The following is a 23074-nucleotide window of genomic DNA, read 5'->3' on the forward strand; positions in this document are numbered from 1 at the left end:
AGGGTATTTATAACCCCAATATATTCTTTGAATTCCCAGTCAGACAATGGCACTGTATACCAGTAGTAAAAATTGTGGGTGCACGTAACCCCAATATATTCTTTGAATTCCCAGTCAGAAACTGGCACTATATGGCAGTAGCAAGAAATGAGGGTATTTATAACCCCAATATATTCTTTGAATTCCCAGTCAGACAATGGCACTGTATACCAGTAGTAAAAATTGTGGGTGCACGTAACCCCAATATATTCTTTGAATTACCAGTCAGAAACTGGCACTATATGGCAGTAGCAAGAAATGAGGGTATTTGTAACCCCAATATATTCTTTGAATTCCCAGTCAGAAACTGGCACTGTATACCAGTAGTAAAAATTGTGGGTGCACGTAACCCCAATATATTCTTTGAATTCCCAGTCAGACAATGGCACTATATACCAGTAGCAAGAAATGAGGGTATTTATAACCCCAATATATTCTTTGAATTACCAGTCAGAAACTGGCACTATATGGCAGTAGCAAGAAATGAGGGTATTTGTAACCCCAATATATTCTTTGAATTCCCAGTCAGAAACTGGCACTGTATACCAGTAGTAAAAATTGTGGGTGCACGTAACCCCAATATATTCTTTGAATTACCAGTCAGAAACTGGCACTATATGGCAGTAGCAAGAAATGAGGGTATTTGTAACCCCAATATATTCTTTGAATTCCCAGTCAGAAACTGGCACTGTATACCAGTAGTAAAAATTGTGGGTGCACGTAACCCCAATATATTCTTTGAATTCCCAGTCAGACAATGGCACTATATACCAGTAGCAAGAAATGAGGGTATTTATAACCCCAATATATTCTTTGAATTCCCAGTCAGACAATGGCACTGTATACCAGTAGTAAAAATTGTGGGTGCACGTAACCCCAATATATTCTTTGAATTCCCAGTCAGAAACTGGCACTATATGGCAGTAGCAAGAAATGAGGGTATTTATAACCCCAATATATTCTTTGAATTCCCAGTCAGACAATGGCACTGTATACCAGTAGTAAAAATTGTGGGTGCACGTAACCCCAATATATTCTTTGAATTACCAGTCAGAAACTGGCACTATATGGCAGTAGCAAGAAATGAGGGTATTTGTAACCCCAATATATTCTTTGAATTCCCAGTCAGAAACTGGCACTGTATACCAGTAGTAAAAATTGTGGGTGCACGTAACCCCAATATATTCTTTGAATTCCCAGTCAGACAATGGCACTATATACCAGTAGCAAGAAATGAGGGTATTTATAACCCCAATATATTCTTTGAATTCCCAGTCAGACAATGGCACTGTATTCCAGTAGTAAAAATTGTGGGTGCACGTAACCCCAATATATTCTTTGAATTACCAGTCAGAAACTGGCACTATATGGCAGTAGCAAGAAATGAGGGTATTTGTAACCCCAATATATTCTTTGAATTCCCAGTCAGAAACTGGCACTGTATACCAGTAGTAAAAATTGTGGGTGCACGTAACCCCAATATATTCTTTGAATTCCCAGTCAGACAATGGCACTATATACCAGTAGCAAGAAATGAGGGTATTTATAACCCCAATATATTCTTTGAATTACCAGTCAGAAACTGGCACTATATGGCAGTAGCAAGAAATGAGGGTATTTGTAACCCCAATATATTCTTTGAATTCCCAGTCAGAAACTGTCACTGTATACCAGTAGTAAAAATTGTGGGTGCACGTAACCCCAATATATTCTTTGAATTACCAGTCAGAAACTGGCACTATATGGCAGTAGCAAGAAATGAGGGTATTTGTAACCCCAATATATTCTTTGAATTCCCAGTCAGAAACTGGCACTGTATACCAGTAGTAAAAATTGTGGGTGCACGTAACCCCAATATATTCTTTGAATTCCCAGTCAGACAATGGCACTATATACCAGTAGCAAGAAATGAGGGTATTTATAACCCCAATATATTCTTTGAATTCCCAGTCAGACAATGGCACTGTATACCAGTAGTAAAAATTGTGGGTGCACGTAACCCCAATATATTCTTTGAATTCCCAGTCAGAAACTGGCACTATATGGCAGTAGCAAGAAATGAGGGTATTTATAACCCCAATATATTCTTTGAATTCCCAGTCAGACAATGGCACTGTATACCAGTAGTAAAAATTGTGGGTGCACGTAACCCCAATATATTCTTTGAATTACCAGTCAGAAACTGGCACTATATGGCAGTAGCAAGAAATGAGGGTATTTGTATTCCCAATATATTCTTTGAATTCCCAGTCAGAAACTGGCACTGTATACCAGTAGTAAAAATTGTGGGTGCACGTAACCCCAATATATTCTTTGAATTCCCAGTCAGACAATGGCACTATATACCAGTAGCAAGAAATGAGGGTATTTATAACCCCAATATATTCTTTGAATTACCAGTCAGAAACTGGCACTATATGGCAGTAGCAAGAAATGAGGGTATTTATAACCCCAATATATTCTTTGAATTCCCAGTCAGACAATGGCACTGTATTCCAGTAGTAAAAATTGTGGGTGCACGTAACCCCAATATATTCTTTGAATTACCAGTCAGAAACTGGCACTATATGGCAGTAGCAAGAAATGAGGGTATTTGTAACCCCAATATATTCTTTGAATTCCCAGTCAGAAACTGGCACTGTATACCAGTAGTAAAAATTGTGGGTGCACGTAACCCCAATATATTCTTTGAATTCCCAGTCAGAAACTGGCACTATATGGCAGTAGCAAGAAATGAGGGTATTTGTATTCCCAATATATTCTTTGAATTCCCAGTCAGACAATGGCACTGTATACAAGTAATAAAAATTGTGGGTGCACGTAACCCCAATATATTCTTTGAATTACCAGTCAGAAACTGGCACTATATGGCAGTAGCAAGAAATGAGGGTATTTGTATTCCCAATATATTCTTTGAATTCCCAGTCAGACAATGGCACTGTATACCAGTAGTAAAAATTGTGGGTGTATATAGCCCCAATTCTATTGCTAGGGGACTTGCAGGGTATTTCTGGGGTGAAGGTGGGGGGGCACACCGTTGGAACGGGTATCGGGGGTATATATCGGGTATACGGGAATACACTGACAGTGTATTCCATTCAGGATCCTGGGAAAGCTGGGTTGCGGCGATTGAGCCCGTCAGTGCCACGTTACACTGACAAGCTTCTCCCTGGAATTTAGCTCTTACAAGAGCTGTTGTGGTTGTCTTCTCCTTCCTATCCTAGCCTGTCCCTGCCTACCCAGAATCTAAGCCCTAGCTAGCTGGACGGAAACCTCCGTCCTCGGTGAATTGCAAGCTCAGAATGACGCGAACCTGGGCGGCGCTGTTCTTTTAAATTAGAGGTCACATGTTTTCGGCAGCCAATGGGTTTTGCCTACTTTTCTCAACGTCACCGGTGTCGTAGTTCCTGTCCCACCTACCCTGCGCTGTTATTGGAGCAAAAAAGGCGCCAGGGAAGGTGGGAGGGGAATCGAGTAATGGCGCACTTTACCACGCGGTGTTCGATTCGATTCGAACATGCCGAACAGCCTAATATCCGATCGAACATGAGTTCGATAGAACACTGTTCGCTCATCTCTAATGGGCACCTCAACAGAAAAGTGACATTAATATTTAGTAGATCCTCCTTTTGCAAAGATAACAGCCTCTAGTCGCTTCCTGTAGCTTTTAATCAGTTCCTGGATCCTGGATAAAGGTATTTTGGACAAACAATTCAAGTTCACTTAAGTTAGATGGTCGCCGAGCATGGACAGCCCGCTTCAAATCATCCCACAGATGTTCAATGATATTCAGGTCTGGGGACTGGGATGGCCATTCCAGAACATTGTAATTGTTCCTCTGCATGAATGCCTGAGGATTTGGAGCGGTGTTTTGGATCATTGTCTTGCTGAAATATCCATCCCCGGCGTAACTTCAACTTCGTCACTGATTCTTGAACATTATTCTCAAGAATCTGCTGATACTGAGTGGAATCCATGCGACCCTCAACTTTAACAAGATTCCCGGTGCCGGCATTGGCCACACAGCCCCAAAGCATGATGGAACCTCCACCAAATTTTACAGTGGGTAGCATGTGTTTTTCTTGGAATGCTGTTTCTTTTTGGACGCCATGCATAACGCCTTTTTTTATAACCAAACAACTCAATTTTTGTTTCCAAAATGAAGCTGCCTTGTCCAAATGTGCTTTTTCATACCTCAGGCAACTCTATTTGTGGCGTACGTGCAGAAACGGCTTCTTTCTCATCACTCTCCCATACAGCTTCTATTTGTGCAAAGTGCGCTGTATAGTTGACCGATGCACAGTGACACCATCTGCAGCAAGATGATGCTGCAGCTCTTTGGAGGTGGTCTGTGGATTGTCCTTGACTGTTCTCACCATTCTTCTTCTCTGCCTTTCTGATATTTTTCTTGGCCTGCCACTTCTGGGCTTAACAAGAACTGTCCCTGTGGTCTTCCATTTCCTTACTATGTTCCTCACAGTGGAAACTGACAGGTTAAATCTCTGAGACAACTTTTTGTATCCTTCCCCTGAACAACTATGTTGAACAATCTTTGTTTTCAGATCATTTGAGAGTTGTTTTAAGTAGCCCATGATGCCACTCTTCAGAGGAGATTCAAATAGGAGATCAACTTGCAATTGGCCACCTTAAATACCTTTTCTTATGATTGGATACATCTGGCTATGAAGTTCAAAGCTCACTGAGGTTACAAAACCAATTTTGTGCTTCAGTAAGTCAGTAAAAAGTAGTTAGGGGAATTCAAATCAATAAAATGATAAGGGTGCCCATACTTTTGCACCGGTCAAATTTTGGTTTAATGCATATTGAACATTTTCTGTTAGTACAATAAACCTCATTTCAATCCTGAAATATTACTATGTCCATCAGTTATTAGATATATCAAACTGAAATGGCTGTTGCAAACACCAAAATATTTAGAACAAAAAATGATTAAGATTAATAGGGGTGCCCAAACTTTTTCATAGGACTGTATTTAACCCTAGAACTCTGCATTCTCCAATGCAATGACCTGACAATAATATGTAACATTAGACGTTAAAGCTATCCTATATAGAGGCAGAGCAATATTCAATTTTAGCCTCAACTACTAATTTGTTCTCTGGTGAATTTGGATACGTCTAATATTTTCAGTGCTTTGATAAATGTGAAGTTTTAAATTCATTCCATACTCCATCTAATGTCAGTAATAGCAGTGTAACATCATGGAGTTCCTTACTATCAGCAATGATCAGTGAAATGTGTGAAGCTGGTTGACTTGGTGTAATGCTTGTGTACTGCCCCCACCAGCGTACTACATCTCCCAAATGGCATATTCACTGTCTGTTCCTTGCTCCTCCACAGTACCATGCACACCCTCTTTCTTCTACTTTTGATGTTGTTGGCTCTTCCCATAGGAGGTGCATACTTACATCCTGTTGAAGGTCAGCATAGGTCATTAAATCTTCCCCAGCCAATCTCTGCTCAATGACTTTTAGTAAAGGTCCATTGACTGGGTTCTGCTATCAAGTAAAAGTCCAAGCTGAACAGCAGTTGAACATGTCCAGTATTTCTGGTATTTTTCAGACAAAAAATTGTGTCTGACTATAAAATGTATTACATTGTGTGCGAGGGGTACTAGCGTGGCATTATGCTGTGTGGGGGGCGACTAATGTAGCATTAGGTAACTAATGTGGCATTATATTGTGTGTAGGGGTCAATAAGGAGTATTATACAGTGGGGGGGCATTAATGAGCATTATACTGTGGATATGGGCATTAAGAAGCATTGTACAGTGAGTGGGGGCATAAAGGAGCATTCTGCAGTGGGTGGGGGGATCAAGAAGCATTACACTTTGGTGCTTATTAATGCGATATTAGTGGTCCCACACAATATAATGCAATATTATTGTGCTTCCTCACACTATGCACCTTAGTACCCCACAGTATAATTCCCCATTAGTTCCCTTATTACCTTCATCTCCCGCCTACTGTCGCCAAGCCCTGACCCCTAACAATAATCAGCAGCAGGGATCAGCAACCATCCCTACTGCCTGCACAACAGCCCTCACATGTGAAAGCAGCAGGGCTGATTGCAGGGACGATTTCCACCAACCACTGTTATAATGAAACAGCCGAGTCCGGACAACAGGCGGCCATGGTGCGGGTTCAGACTGTGGTCCACCAGTTGAGTATCTCTGATCCTATTTGTCTAATGTCCTACAAAATTGTATTTGCTTGCAATTGCTTGATTTTCCATGTATGACCATGGAATATCACAGATAGGTTCTTATCTTTCCTCTTGACTTGACATATTCCGAGATAAGTGGTGCAAGATGACCAGCTTTCCAAAAAGATGAGTTTGTAAAACTCTGTTGGGAGATATTTATGCTATTTGTGTATGTATGTTAGTACTCACGCTGCTGAGTATTTTCCTTTCTTGTTGCCCTAATGTATTGAAATTGGATTCCTTAAAATTTATGGAAAAGTAAGTGTACTGTCAGCACATCTGTACAAACAAAATCACCCTAGATCTGCAAGTAATACATACAGCTGCCTTCTGCAGAACTGAGACTAATAGAATCAATGGGCTAAAACAATGTTAATATTCCAATACCTCTGTTACATATTTGGCTATACTTATTGTGCTTACTTTTGAGGTGTTTGATTTAAGACCTATAATTTACTTTCCCACCCGATGGAAATGTTTTTACTATCTATCTATCTATCTATCTATCTATCTATCTATCTATCTATCTATCTATCTATCATCTATCTATCTATCTATCTATCTATCTATCTATCATCTATCTATCATCTGTCTGTCTGTCTGTCTATCTATCTACCTATCACTATTATGGTTGTTTAGAATTCCATTCTGTACTGTAAGTTACATTGAGAAACATGCGAAACAGCTTCAGACGCAATAATGTCTGCATAAGCGCTGCCTGTGCCAACCAAATTAGTAAATTATGAAATGATGTTGGTCTTTTTGTCAAGAATTATTTATTTCTGCCTTGGCTTCATGTGTGAGCTTTATCAGGCTGCCAACCAGATATATACAATTTAAAAGCACTTTATCTTCATAACTCTTTCCCTTTGGGCACTGGCATTGCCTTCCTTTTATAATTCCAGGTTTCAGCCTCGGGTAGGCAGTCCCCTGCAAAGAGCCAGGTGAATGGAAGTCCTTCCAAATGTCCTCGTTATTTGAGAGTGAAAAATTGGGACACCAATGCTGTACTGCATGACACACTGCACTTCAAGGCTTCAATGGTGAGTTACACATTGCTACCTACTACTAGGTAAATACAATTTACAGAGACAAACAATAAGGTCTATCTATAGATGGACTTGTATAAACAACCAGACTATAAAACACTATAATGACTGACAAACCTATACTTAATCCAAGTGTTATATACAGGGTTGCACATTCATTTTAAAGGCTGCATTTATTATGGTGAGATCATACAAAAACTACAAATGTCAACTATTCTAAAGTTTATAAAATAATTTCTTTTTGTCTTCCAGCCTACACCTTGCACACAACAGATGTGTATGGGAGCTGTCATGACTCCTTCACAGTATGTCCGCAAACCAGAAGATATCCGCCCTAAAGAGCAGCTTCTCCCCCTTGCCAAGGACTTCATTGACCAATATTACACTTCAATTAAAAGGTATTATATTTGGGCAGTAAAGCATTTTTTTTTTTTTTTTGCAAATGTACATTCTTTAAATATATTTCTTTCATTATAAAGTCCTGATTTTCTGATAAGTTTGTTTACGAAGCTGGAAGTTCAGACCTCATTGCGTATTCTCCATACCAGCATGATCTATGCAAGCTTATTGTAAGAAAGATGGCTTCAGTATGCGCAGATGGAGCTTAAAAACAGCTCTTTCTATAAACAAAAAACCCAAAAAAAAACAGAAGCTTATGTGATACGACACAAATTCAACAATTTCAGACCCCAAAGCTTTGTGTCCACTTCTAAACACAATTAATTTTGGCTACTTTTTCACTGCTTTTTGCATTGTCCTAAAGAAGTATACACCTGAAGAATTTCTAAACATATACCTGCGACAGATACCACTGAATATATATATATACATACAGTCTGCTGCGTTATTTCGTACAGCAAAAAAGAAAGAATACATTGGCATTCCTCTGTTTTAGCCTCTTTGATACATACACTGGAACTTTTCTGACTCACATGGCAAACTTACTCCCAAACACAGTGTGCCATTTCCCTAAATCCACATAAAAGTTAAGTTAACTTGTAAATACATTGCATTACTTTTCTTGTATTGGTCCTGAGAAATACAGTAGCTGTTATTATACTCCAGAGCTGCAGTCACAATTTTGTGACTTCAGAGATTAAATTCCCCAGTAGTCCTTGTTAGTTCATGGAGTTTACTCGAGTGCTTTGTATCACAATACTATAAAAATGATACAGTAATGAAATGTAATGAACTCGCCTTTCCAATACATAATATGAGCTGTCTTCCAATTTGCGTTACAGCGAAGGTCCCATGTAGCATCCCGCAGCAAAAAAGCCCTGAGGGGGAAAAACATCACAGTTTTTACCACAGTGCTTTTCACAGATAGTCCACAGAGGTTTCACTGAAACCAGGAAGTAAAGAGCAAGGAAAATGGAGAGTAGGTGAAATCCTGAAATGGGAAAGCACCTTTTCCGCCATGTGACTTCTCCAAGCGGCTAGCTACAACAGGATGCCGATGCAGTGTATCGGCATCCCATCACGGCAATCCACTCCTGATTAAGCCCAAATGAATGGGCCTAAGCAGGAGGGTGATTCGAAGATAGGGCATGTCGCTTCTTTTCCCGGTTAGCTGAAAAAAATTGCTAGCTAGAAATAAAAGCTAGTGACTCGTAATGAATGAATGAATGGGAGATGTTTTTACAGGCAAATTTTGAGGCGGATTTCGCATCAAAATCCACCTGCAAAAAACTCTGTGTGAACATACCCTAACATTTACTAGATGGTGTTGAAGTGTGAAAATATCTAGGACAAGTTTGGATGTATCAAATAGTACCTTCTCTCTGTGATCAGTTAAGTGGTCGTATGGGTCTAGAAAAACCATAGCTGCCTTCTTCCAAGTGCCAGGCAAAATGAATTCTGGTGATAGAGCAGTGAGCTGGTGTTACCGTATTTTTCGGACTATAAGACGCACTTTTTTCCCCCCAAATTTCGGAGGAAAATGAGGGTGCGTCTTATAGTCTGAATGTGGGTTTGCAGCATGGCCGCACTCCTGCCACCGCTGGTTTTCTTCAGCGGCAGTAGCGCGGCAATCTGCAGGCCCCGGCAGCTAAGACAGTCTCCGGCATCTGCTGTAATAGACCGGCGGATGCCGGGGAGTGTCTTAGCTGCCGGGGCCTGCAGATTGCAGCGCTACTGCCACCGCTGGTTTTCTTCAGCGGCAGGAGCGTGACAATACTGCAGGCCCCGGCAGCTAAGACACTCCCCGGCATCCGCCGGTCTATTACAGCAGATGCCGGGGACTGTCTTAGCTGCCAGGGCCTGCAGATTGCCGCGCTACTGCCGCTGAAGAAAACCAGCGGTGGCAGTAGCGCGCCATGCTGCAAATCCACTCCTCCTCCACAGGTCCCGGCAGTCAGTTAGCCCCGGGGCCGGTCCCCACCATACCTTTAGTGATGCAGGCCGGCTCCTGCACGGCGAGGCCGCAGGAGCCGACCTGTTCTGATGACAGCCGGGAGCCTAATGAAGGCTCCGAGGCCTGTCATAGATATATATTACTATCGCGGCTGGTCTATGACCCTCCGCGATAGTAATGTATAGAATCTCCCATAGACGGCAATACACTTGTATTGCCGTCTATGGGACTTGCAATCAAATGATTGCAGGTTCAAGCCCCCTAGGCGGGGGATGTTAAAATAGTAAAAAAAAAAAAAAAAAAAAACACTTAAAAAAAATATAATAAAAAATAAAATAAATAAAAGTTCACCTCCTTTCCCTAGAATACATATAAAAGTATAACATTACTGTGAAACATACACATTAGGTATCCCTGTGTCTGAAAATGCCCGGTCTACTAATATTTTTATGTACAGTGAACGTCAAAATCAAAAGTGCTAAACTGCCGGGTTTTTCTCTCTGTTTTGCCTCTGAATTAAATATAAGGTGATCTAAGCAATAAACATTTCCCAAAATGGTATATCTAAAAAGTACACCTGGCCCCACAAAAAAAAAGCCCTATACATCCCCATACAGCTGCAGGGTCACCTGTCAATGTGGCCTTGCAGCTGTTCCAAAACTACAACTCCCATATATTAAATATTTTACCATTTTTTGCCTGAAAATTTTTTTTCCCTATTTTTCTCCTCTAAAACCTGGGTGCGTCTTATAGTCCAGTGCGTCTTATAGTCCGAAAAATACGGTATATTGTTTGCAAGTAGCTTCATGACATATAATGATTACCAATTGGATTGGCGTTGCTTTAGCTGTATATTTAGTGATATCTATAACCTATCTATCTATATAGCTGTCTACAGTATCTATCTATCTATCTATCTATCTATCTATCTAGCTATCTATCTAGCTATCTATCTAGCTATCTAATTTTATTAAACATATGCAGTGCAATAATTTTAGAACTGATACAAATATATACAATATCACGGAGCTGTAAATATCTGTGTGAACATGGCCATTACCAGTGACACATGGGTAATGTGTTTTAGATAGCTAATGCTGTTATGCTCCTATAATGATCCATAAACAAAATAATGAGAATATAATTTATAACGTAATTTCATCATGAATCAAGTCTCTCAATCTGTCAGCGGTGACATTACTTGTATTTTCATGAATGTATAATTTCTTTGACCTTTATTATTGAAGATTTGGCTCTAAGGCTCACTTAGACAGACTGGAAGAAGTAAGAAAGGAGATTGAAGAGACAGATACCTACCAGCTTCGTGATACTGAGTTGATATATGGAGCTAAACATGCATGGCGCAATGCAGCTCGCTGTGTGGGGAGAATCCAGTGGTCCAAACTGCAGGTGGGACATTCTTCTATGTATAAGTCTATGTAGCTATATCATGGATCTGCTTTGTATAACTCTGTAATACCTCTGTAATATAGTCATCATACCCTGTTATAAGGCATGATTTCCTTTGTGAGTCTGATTTTATACAATGATATGGATAAACTGTTTTCTAGAAGGATTGCTATTAGTGGAACATACTGCGATTTCTGTAGGCATTATATGGAGTGCCTACAGGTTCCATAGGTCCTATTCACACTGTGTCTGCAGTGCATGTTTATCATCTGCACCAGGGAAGATCCGAAACGTACTTTATATGGATTCCTTTGATTGATGCAATATACGTCATCCATATGAGCTCCTGTTACATAAATGTATACTGCACAGTATACTTTTTTATACTTCTTTGGCTGCCTCTCTGGAATATTCCAATCTGTTGTGCTATTCCATACAGTTAAAAAAACTGACACCCCAATAAGATGGATTTACAAGGATTCCATGGCCTTTTGTGGGAATGGACCCTTATATGATTGATAGTACTGTACCAGAATATGCTATATTACACTGTAATATGCAGATATACTGTTATTTTTTGAGACTCGCTCTGCGGAAATGAGAATTAACATATCTTAGGAATAATGACACAATTTTCTTTATACTGTCACAGGTCTTTGATGCTCGGGATTGTACCACTGCACATGGCATGTATAATTACATCTGCAACCATATCAAGTATGCCACCAACAAAGGCAACCTCAGGTGAGATTGTACTGCTCATGAACGAAAAGAAATGTAAGCAAAACATAAACTATCAATTAAAATATATCAAATATACAAATTCTAACAAACTAAAAGACAATTATATTATAGTTTATGGCTATATTCACATCTTCTCTAGTAGCCTGCGTTGCACATTCTATCAAAAATTACAAACAAAAAAAGTCTGGCATGCAATACTTTATAGTCCAGCAAAATGGCAGACACCATAATTACATTCAATAAGTTCCATAAGCATATACATGTAATTGAATTGCATCTTGTTTAGGGAGTTACCAAATACTATGCAGGAACTGGCAGATCAGATAGCAAGCAAAACATGTTACCTAAACTCCTACACTGCTCCAGCTGATGATAGAGTCTAAGGCACCCATAATGTTTTCACCAGAGCCTGACGCAAAGGTGGTTGGACTTTAGCAGAATCAGAACCCCAGTTATCACACTGCAGATAGTGTAAGAAAATAAGCGCACCTTCAAACAAAGACCAGACCAGTAAACACAGCAGAAGGTAAATATACAAGCAGGGACCAAAATATCTGCATGCCAAGGGCTAAGTCTAGGAGTTCACAGACAAAGCCAAATCAGCAAGAAAATAGAAAACCAAGAAAAGAAGCCAAAATCAGTAACCAGGGAATCAGTAGAAAATCAAGCAACTTCAGAGACTTCAATCAATAGCAGGTACCTAAATATCCCACTATATACCTACTACTTAAATACCTACTACTCAGGATTGGAGAATGAGGCAGCACTCCGGTCGACACAGCCAATGTTTCACTTGTAGGCATAGAACCTTTAAAACTACGGATGTGAATAGTGCTACACTGGAAAATGTGAAGGCTACAAGTAGGATAATACATATTTAGAATCCAAACAATATGTCAGCCATATGATAGATCAGCCCGTCAGAATTTCTGTGTTTTTTGTGTCCAAAATTTGGATTAAAAAAAATGGAAATACCAACAGAAATGTGAGATCAACTTAAAGAGAACCTGTCAGGTCAATATGGGACACTAATCCACCCACAGACCCAAATTGTCCTGTTATAAAGCCATCCATGCCTGCAATTTAAAAAAACAAAACAAAAAACCTTTAGACTTACATAAAGATGCGTCTTATCGGACTCATTTCTGTTACTCCCAGCACTGCACAGTTATGTACACCCTGGCTTCAATGTTCAAGTGCTGGAGTTATGGGGTATGTACACTGAAGCTGAGGTGTACTCCTCTGGCTTCCATGAAGAACTGTACCAGTGCGGATAGTACAGCAGCAGGGTAAGTATAAAGTTTTTTTTTTTATTTTTATTGTCTTCATGGATGGTTTTATTACAGGGTCATTTGGGACATTAAACCCCTGGTCCATAAGGGCCTGTGGGTGGTTTATTGTCCAAAATCACTCTGACAGATTCTTTTTAAGTAGAAAATTGATGTCATAAATAGTATGGCTGAGGCTATAAAAATACCTTCGGCATACATCTCCATTCTGGTGCCTGAATCAAGGTTCTGGAGCTCCTTGATAATTCAGGAGCAGTTAGTACCAGTCAGAGCCCCCAATCTTAATAAATATGCCCTATTGAGTTTATTCACACCCATCTCCATTCCCATTTACCTTCTCCTCCCCATTTTTTCTTTCCACTCTCTTCCCCCACCTCCATTTACGCCTTCTTAAATAGATTATACTGCTATTATTTCTAGATCCATAATTATGTTTATACTAGTTCAATAACCCACATTTGCATAATGCACTATACTCCATTGTACTCGTCATCTGCACAGGTAACTTTATAATACTGGTTTTTGCTTGTTGCATTAGTAAAAATTTGTGTGAGGATGAAAAAAAAAAGTTTAAAAGAAATGAATTGAATTTGCACATCATGTTGTTCTGCAGTCACTAATAAAAAGCTGACATAAGCCTGCATGAAGCCTTGACATAAGCTAGAAGTATTACATTTATTATGGTATATACTAGTGATGTTCCGACAGAAAAATATTTTATGTACATGGCCATGGATGACACACATGTGCCTGCTCCTGGTCTTCTAACGGCACATTGTGCATTAAATGTTCCCGGCTCCAGCCATTGCTAATGTGCCTTAGGTGATTTAAGGATTCTTCTTAAAATACTCTCAGCTTAAATGGGTTGGCTACTTTCAGACCTATATGAAAACCAATGTTATTGTTTGTAAAATAAAAAGTTATACAATTTTCCAATATACTTTAAGTATCAATTCCTTACGGTTTTATAGATCTTTGCTTGCTGTCATTCATTCTGCTTTCTCCCAGTGGATAAAAATCAGTCCATGGTCAAGTGATATGCAGTCCATGGTCATGTGATATACAGTCCATGTGTATGTGATATACAGTCCATAGTTATGTGATATACAGTCCATTGTCATGTGATATACAGTCCATGGTCATGTGATATACAGTCCATGGTCATGTGATATACAGTCCATGGTCATGTGATTAACACATAGGTGCACAGCTCATTACCAGGCAGATGTCTGATTACTGTGTTGTGACTATAACAAGCTGTACACCTGTGTGTCTATCACATGACCATGGACTGTATATCACATGACCGTGGACTGATTTTGCATTGGGGTCTTATATTTATGTGTTACCTCAGAAATTGATAACTAGATGGGTTCAAACTGTTTCACTGAAAATACAAGATACACTCTTTGATAACACCCTATAGTCCTTCATGATGCACAGTATGCCATTCAACCTTTAATTGAAGCTTGTCTGATGTCTCTTCACAGATCAGCAATCACTATTTTCCCCCAAAGAACTGATGGAAAACATGACTTCAGGGTCTGGAATGCACAGCTTATCCGCTACGCGGGATACAAGCAGCCTGATGGCTCAGTGCTTGGGGACCCGGCTAATGTAGAGCTAACTGAGGTAATCACATTATTACGCTAATCATATATCTAGTAAACATCTGAGGATTGACTGGTCATGAAGGGATACTTAGATCTGGTTCTCGCTGGTGATCATTGCTTCTAATTCTATCTTCTTTGTTATAAATGATATGTTTCGGCAGATTTGCATTCAGCAAGGCTGGAAAGCTCCACGAGGTCGTTTTGATGTCCTCCCTCTAGTTCTTCAGGCAGATGGCAATGATCCTGAACTGTTTGAGATCCCTCCAGAGTTGATTATGGAGGTCCAGATCCGGCATCCTAAGTATGACAACCTAATCCAATGTCTTGTATTTGTGCATGTGCTTAATAATGTATTTGTGTAACTGAGGCACATACACTTATTTTATACATATAAGGTCTTTCATTCAGATAGACAGACCCAAATACAACAGTATTTAAGGGATATTCCTATCTCAAGGATCATGTTTAGACTTGTAGCTTAAACAAACTGAAGTGTTTTAGCCCATACATTGCTTTATCTATCTTGCACCTTTTGTCAGGTACATCCATGGGTCGCCGTGATTTGCCCGCACTGGAAATGCTGTGGGAAAAATCACGGCATTTTACAGTATAGGCAAAGTGGATGGGATTCTAGCGAATCCCATGCTCACTTTGCGGTAAAAACCACTCTGTGGACAAGCCGCAATTTCCAAAACTGGCACGGTTTATTAAACTGCAGCATGTCAATTATACTGTACCTACGGGAATGCCGGTGGATTCCCCATAGGTATAACTGTAACAGAAAGTCTGCGGAGGAAAAGTCTGTGAACTTTCTGTTTAAAGTGCTGTGGGAAGAACCGTGATGCATCCCGTCACGGTTTTTCCCACAGCACTTTATTGCTGTGGGACATCCCGTGGGGCCTTAGCCTTAACCAGCCCAACTATAGCATTATAGTTAACTATGATGCTAGGAGTCCTTGGCTCCCAGTGACATATTGCCCCTTACTGTAATCACTACTGGACAGTATGTCACTGGGGCAGGGACTCCAAGCAACATAGGTAATGGTAGGAGTCCCTCTCCTGGCATGATATTCAGGCCAGTAAATCTGGCACACACACAGACTGCAGGGGAGAAACTCAGTCGGATGAATGCGGGTTAATTGAAAATAATTCAGTACACTGAAACAAAATATAACTGTGTAATGACAATTTTCTGTAAATTCTGCTAACAAGATAACATAGTAGTACTACATATATATACCAATAAGAGTTACATTTTAGTTCAGTGATCATTGACCAATAAATACTAATACATTGTGGACGGCTTGGTTTCATCACACTCGCTCCTTGCTGGCATAGATTTCAAGAATGATTTGTGCCAAAAAACTGTGGTAATCTTAACTAATGAACTGCAAAATGTTTATACATAAACCCCTATGAGTATATAATATAGCACTACTATAATACTATGCTATTATTAATTCTGGACTTCAGGTTTGAATGGTTCAAGGATCTTGGTCTGAAGTGGTATGGATTACCAGCGGTGTCCAGTTTGCTACTAGAGATTGGAGGCCTGGAGTTTACTGCTTGTCCTTTCAGTGGATGGTACATGGGAACTGAAATTGGAGTCCGAGATTACTGTGATAACTCCCGCTATAACATACTGGAGGTACTGTGGCCTGGTAAAGAGCTCCACCTTTTGGTAGCATAAGACAGTAAAATGTCAATTTGAATGCATAGATGAAATTTATATTGTGTACCTGTTTGTACTTTATATTTTAGATCTTGATTAAAGAAAAATAAATATGAATTGGATATGAAAAAATATCAATAAAAAGATATTTAAAAAAAATCCAAGGATAAAAAATGATATAAATTAAAATAAATATGAATAATAAATCAATAAAAATGAAAAGGAAATAAATAACAATGAGAATAATAAGTAAAATGATATTAACAAAAATATGTCACTAAAAATATCAAAATACAAAAGAAAGTCAATAAAGAATAAATATCAAGGATACTGGATAAAAAGGATGATAAAATATACATCAGTAGGACAATTAACAAATTAACAGCAAAAAAATAACATAACATATCAACCACACTAATATGTCTTGCACCAAAATCTGCATAAAATTTAATGAGAAGCTACCTCCTTTGCATGTCTATGGAGTAACCAAGACCCTGGGTGAAATCATACCCTAGATAAATACGGCTCTAAAAAAGCCCCTGGCTATGACAAGTCATGAAGTGGCAATATCTCTACCCCAATTTCAGTACGCACTTTTTGCCAGCAATCATGGCTCTCCTCAGGGATGCAACACAAAACATGGGATTTTGGTTGCAATTACACCATTATATCAAAATACACAGTGCAAATGAAAAAAAAAATCACATCTGCGCCCGTGCTCCGTTATGCTGTCCTGCACAAAACAGGGGCAGGAGATGGAAACCTGCCAGCATGTTTCAATCCCATTCATTTGAATGAGCTTGAAAAGTCTCTGGCCGTGTGTGCCGCTGAGCGTTTTATGCGCTCCGCGCGAAACCGTTTTTTTTTAACCAGACACAGAGTCAGACATGCAGTACTCTGTGTCCGGTTTTAAAAAACGGTTTCGCCGCGGAACACATAAAACGCTCACGGTTGGACTCGGCATGACAGGTTTCCGTCTTCTGCATGCAGAAGACGGAAACCTGAAAACGGAGTTCAGGCGCTGGTGCGAACCCAGTGTACGCATAAAATAAATACTTACACAACATATTGGGTAGAACCCTACAAACGTCTATAAACAGTGACCTAAACAATCCCACTATGCCATATTACTTTACTGACTTTTACAAGTGGAAATGGTGGTGATGTTGGGACATGACAATTACAGTAGAAGCATGGCCCCACTATGTGGGTGAGCCATAGCATTCTGCTCACCTACACAGCAGTCCTGTTGTTTCTATTGTGTACTGATATAGTACTCATACAAGTCACCCCCAGTTTGCTTAATCACTACAATTTATGTTGAAACCAACTCAATACAACATCACAACATGTTCCCAACCTTAAAAGGCTGCAATTCCCACTCCCCCACTAGGTGGTCACACGTAGACACAAATAGGATAGTTAGCATATCACTGTTTAATAACACCCACAACACATCCACAGCAGAAGTCAGAGTGTCAGGCTCAGATTTTTGCAGAGAAAATACACTACTGGTTTTAAACCATTGTGTGACTGAAGAGTCTTATAGTATACATCTGGTTGCCTTCCAAATGTATACAACATATGTACTCACAAACATAGTGTGAACAGAAATGTACGCTGTGAGCACATACAGAACCGTTTCACTATTGAATGATACTAGCATGCCAGATAGAGTACTGTAAATCCCACCACCAATATTCACTGTGAAGACACGGAGTACTAGCCAGTGTTATTGTTCGCGTACAGTATAATAAAATAATCCAGGCTCATTGTGCTGAATATGTTATACTTTATCATCTGGACAGATCTTATTTAGTAAAACTGTTTCCTGCAGGAAGTTGCCAAAAGAATGAACCTGGACACAAGAAAAATGTCTTCACTATGGAAAGACCAAGCTTTGGTGGAAATTAATATTGCAGTCCTGTACAGTTATCAGGTATGTCATAAATACAGTCACAATACAAGGAGGTTATTCTGATGTTCATTCTGTCAATGCACAATAGCAATTTTGTGTATGTATCAGTCATTTGGGTGTATAGAGTGCCACAGCCTAAATAGAGTGTGTTAGTTTCAATTGTCTTAGTTGTTGCAGGAGCAGCGCCACTCCTGTCCATTTACTTGAATGAGATTAAGCTGGAATACCAAGCAGAGAAAATGGATATTCTTAAATCAAATCACTTGTTTTCTTTATCTTACTTAGAGTGATAAAGTAACAATTGTAGATCATCACTCTGCCACGGAGTCATTTATTAAGCACATGGAAAATGAGTACCGGTGTCGCGGAGGTTGTCCTGCGGATTGGGTCTGGATAGTTCCCCCAATGTCTGGAAGCATTACTCCAGTATTTCATCAAGAAATGCTCAACTACCGTCTGACACCATCCTTCGAATATCAGGTAATGTGATTCACATATCTTGCATGGTAGAAAAATGTGAACAGGATCCAGTTAATCTGTTGCACATCACCAAATCATCCAAAAGATAAATTTTCTGACCAAAAAAAGATGCAGCTGTATACAATAAAGTATAACAGTATACAGCCAGTAATTGCCAGATGGGCCCCGGCATGCAATGGCAGTGGTGTGTATCTGTATTGGCATACAGGGACATATGATTGTCCTTACATTCTACAGGATCATTTCAAACTCTCCTGCCAAATATATAAACTGGATCTAATTCATTGTCAGTCAATCATCATTCAGTAGCTGTACCCTTGTGGCGCAGCGATAAAAGAAGTAAACACTGAAAAAAATACAAAACAGAGAAGCATCATTTATGAGGTGGTAGCCGAAATATTCACACAGCATAGAAAATAATAGTACAGCAAAAAATGACAACATACATGTGTATTTTGGTACATGCAGCCTGACCCCTGGAACACTCATATTTGGAAAGGAGTGAACGGGACTCCAACTAAGAAACGAGCCATTGGATTTAAGAAGTTGGCCAAGTGAGTAGTGTATTTGAGGCATACGCCTTAATATAATAAACAGCACCATCACATGTCTTCTTGTATATATCTGCTATATTCCTCTTACAGGGCAGTCAAATTTTCAGCAAAATTAATGGGACAAGCAATGGCAAAAAGAGTTAAAGCTACAATTCTTTATGCGACTGAAACTGGCAAATCTGAAGTCTATGCAAAAACATTGTGTGAAATATTCAAGCATGCCTTTGACGCAAAGGTAACAGAGTATTATACTGTTCTCATCCTACTTTATTGCTTGTAGTAATAAACTGTCTTTGGATTGACTAGAAGTTCTGTTTGTTAACTTTAGACTTGGAAGATTGCTTTGTATAAGATTAGGAAGATTAGTAAGTAAGATTAGTATGGGTATGTTCAGACGCAGCAGATATATTATTTTGTAGAAATGTTTGCAACCTCATATTGTAAGCTCTTGCGAGCAGGGTCCTCAGTCCCATTGTGTGAAATGACGTTCTTTGTTATGTATCTGTCCATATTTGAACTCTACAAATTGTACAGCGCTACGGAATATGTTGGCGCTATATAAATAAAATTTATTATTATTATTAACTGTTCTAAATATCTAATTAGAGCTTCTTAAATGAACAAACCATAAAGATATCCTAAGGCTAAGGCCCCACGGGATGATACACAGCGCTAAAGCGCTGTGGGAAAAACTGTGGCGGAAATGCATCGCGGTTCTTCCCGCAGCGCTTTGAACAGCACATTTGTGGACTTTCTATTAGAATTATATCTACAGGAAAGCCGCCGGTGTTTCCGTAGATAGAATTGACATGCTGCGATTTCCAAAACCGCACCGGTTTTGGAAATCGCAGTGTGTCCACACTGCGTATTTCAATGCAAAGTGGGCATGGGATTTGCATGAATCCCATCCACTTTGCAGTTACTGTAAAACGTCACCATTTTTCGCTGTGTTTCTGGCCTGTGAGGCCCAGGCCTAAATGTGCTGGAGTGAGATGTGCCAAATTTATTAAAAGGCATACACCTCTTAGTTCATTCATCACATCTTTGGCTGCTCAAGAAAATGAATTCTACAGCAGCCTTATATCTCATCTGAAACAGGTCATTTTTCCCAACCCAAGCTAGACATGCCATTTTACTAGTGTGAGTTTTAGTAAATGTGATGGGTCTTGACTCTCCTTGGTTTCTGCCCTGTTCTTCTTACTGTATTACAAAAGTGAGCGTGCTGGAAAAACATTAAAGCAGTTCTTTTCTGGCACAAATATGGGTCAAGTGCCAAAGATTCACCATTTTTCTGGCATGACAAGCTTTGTAAATTCTACCTAGATTTCTCTGCATCATTTACAGTACATGAAGAAACATACCTTCTCTCCTGTCTGACATTGTTTCATGCATCGTAGCCTTTATTACAGATTTGTTAGTAAATATTTTTTTTCTCTGTAGACTATGCCAATGGAAGAGTATGACATCGTGCATTTAGAGCATGAAACCCTTGTCTTAGTGGTGACCAGTACCTTTGGGAATGGTGACCCACCAGAAAATGGAGAGGTATGAATGGCATATATGAAATGTCTTTTTTGAGGACTGATATGGTACAAGGCGTTGCATTACATGTTTATAGGTGCAAAAGCACAATTTCTGGTAAGAGAATGCATATATATAATATTACGTCCAAAAACACCTGATCAGATTTTGCATTATCACAAGCATAATCCATCTGAAACAGTTCTGTTTTCTCTCTCACAGAAATTTGGCTGTGCCTTGATGGAGATGAGGCATCCGAATTCCAACCTGGAGGAAAGAACGTGAGTTAATATTGAGTCAAAGAGACCTGGAGGCCAACTGGTTCTTATTTACCAAAATTCATAGTTGCTAACAGTCCCAGTTGACGTAGGACTGTCCCACTAAACGCACTGAAATAGGGTTAGAGTTTATCTTAAATTGAAGAGATTTTACTGGTCATTTCCTAGGAGGAACAGGGACAAGTTAAACTTTGTTGGCAAATATGAAGGCTGCCTAAGCATAACAACTTTCTTTGATGCCCATAAAAATACAAACACAGCTTAGATTTATTTTTTAAAGGGGATTCCAGTGAAAAAATACAGCTTGAAATGGTGTCAACTGTAGTGGCCAGATATGCTTTCACATGACCCCATCAGGGATGCTAGCTCACTGAGAGTCAATGGTAATGGCCACAAGTCGAATTTCAGTTTGCTCTTTGTGCCTGGTGTGCTTTTCTCCTCTCTTGTCCACATAAAACTGTGCAGCAAGTGTACTATCTAATGAGCTTAATAGACATAAAGTGGATTAAAATGACTGCGATACACAATGGATTTTTCTATTGTAATGAAAACTTAGCAGGAGGAAGATTTAGAGCAGAGCTACCTTAGGCCGGGTTCACACAGGGTTTTTTGGGCCGGATTTTGACGCAGAATCTGCACCAGAATCCAGCTCAAAAAACCACCTCCCGGGGCCACACGGTGGCTCAGTGGTTAGCACTGCAGCCTTGCAGCGCCAGAGTCCTGGTGTTCAAATCCCAAAAAGGGCAAAAACTATCTGCAAGGGGTTTGTATGTTCTCCCTGTGCTTGCATGGATTTCCATCCCATATTAAAAAAAAGACATACTGACAGGAAAAAATGTACATTGGGAGCTCTATGTGGGGCTCGCAATCTGCATAAAAAAAAAAACACCTCCCATTGAAATCAATGGGAGTCTGTCATCTTCTTTTTCCGCAAGCGGTTTGCTCCCGCTCGCAGAAAAAAGAAGCAACGTGTACTGTCTTCAGGCAGAATCCGCGTCTGAATCAGCCGCACGACACCTCCTTCCTGACTAGGCCTATTCATTTGGGCGTAATCCGGAGCGGAATGCTGCGATTGGATGTTGGTGCACTGTATGCACTGCACCGGAATCCAGTCGCAGCTAGCCATTTTTTTGACCGGATTCTAAAGGCACCCACTGCGTCAAAATCCGGTCCAAAAAACTCCCGTTTGAACCCGGCCTTAAAGGAAAAGGTACATGGAGAGGGAAAGGGTTGGACTGAAAGGTTGGAGGGAAAAGAAAAGGAAAGCAAAGGTTGAACTGATGATATGGAAGATAGATTGATAGATTCACATTGTATTGAAGGGGAGAATAGCTGTAGCCAAAAAAAAACAAAAAAACAAGAATACAAGCCCCTGGCCATGTGGTTGGTGCTGAAAATAGCATATCAGAAAACAGTGTATCTGATCAATAGAGTGGGTTTTTCTGTGTGTGTAATTCCTACACTACATTTCAGGCTGCAGGAAACAGCCTTAAGGCCGGGGCCCCACGGGACGTAAATTTTGCAAATCGCAGCATGTCATTTATATCTACGGAAACGCCGGCGGCTTTCCCGTAGATATAATGTTAAGAGAAAGTCCACAGAGGAGAACTCTGTGAATTTTCTCTTAAAAGCGCTGTGGAAAGAACCGCAGTGCGTTCACACAGCGGTTCTTTCCGCAGTGCTTTAGCACTGCAATTACGGCCCGTGGGGCCTTAGCCTTAACTGGAAAAAACCCTTAGAAATGCTCTAGTAGAATTAGCTGCTGTGTCATTGGTTGGCGGGGATAAAAAGGACAGATGTTGGTTAGATATTTTTCTTTCTAGAAGACTTTCGAATTCTAGTAAACTATTTTATATAATAAATGAATTCCAATAAATAATAAAAAATATCACAAATAAATATAGAAATAATAAATATAGCAAATATAAA

At 39.7% G+C, this 23074-nt stretch overlaps 1 protein-coding gene across 2 annotated transcripts in view; it reads left to right on the top strand.

Annotated features, from left to right (window-relative positions):
- The window catches only part of NOS1 (nitric oxide synthase 1), a 68903-nt gene that overhangs the window by 26923 nt on the left and 18906 nt on the right, over positions 1-23074 (top strand). For both annotated transcript variants that reach the window (XM_075273188.1, XM_075273180.1), the window contains exons 3-15: positions 7170-7307; positions 7566-7711; positions 10914-11076; positions 11729-11820; positions 14600-14741; positions 14884-15023; positions 16196-16370; positions 18232-18333; positions 18598-18792; positions 19261-19346; positions 19437-19581; positions 20787-20891; positions 21090-21148. In XM_075273188.1, coding sequence (XP_075129289.1) covers positions 7170-7307; positions 7566-7711; positions 10914-11076; positions 11729-11820; positions 14600-14741; positions 14884-15023; positions 16196-16370; positions 18232-18333; positions 18598-18792; positions 19261-19346; positions 19437-19581; positions 20787-20891; positions 21090-21148 — 1688 coding nt within the window. The remainder of the gene's footprint in view (positions 1-7169; positions 7308-7565; positions 7712-10913; positions 11077-11728; positions 11821-14599; positions 14742-14883; positions 15024-16195; positions 16371-18231; positions 18334-18597; positions 18793-19260; positions 19347-19436; positions 19582-20786; positions 20892-21089; positions 21149-23074) is intronic.

Source organism: Leptodactylus fuscus, chromosome 1, assembly GCF_031893055.1.
Source record: "Leptodactylus fuscus isolate aLepFus1 chromosome 1, aLepFus1.hap2, whole genome shotgun sequence".
NCBI classification, from domain to species: domain Eukaryota; kingdom Metazoa; phylum Chordata; class Amphibia; order Anura; family Leptodactylidae; genus Leptodactylus; species Leptodactylus fuscus.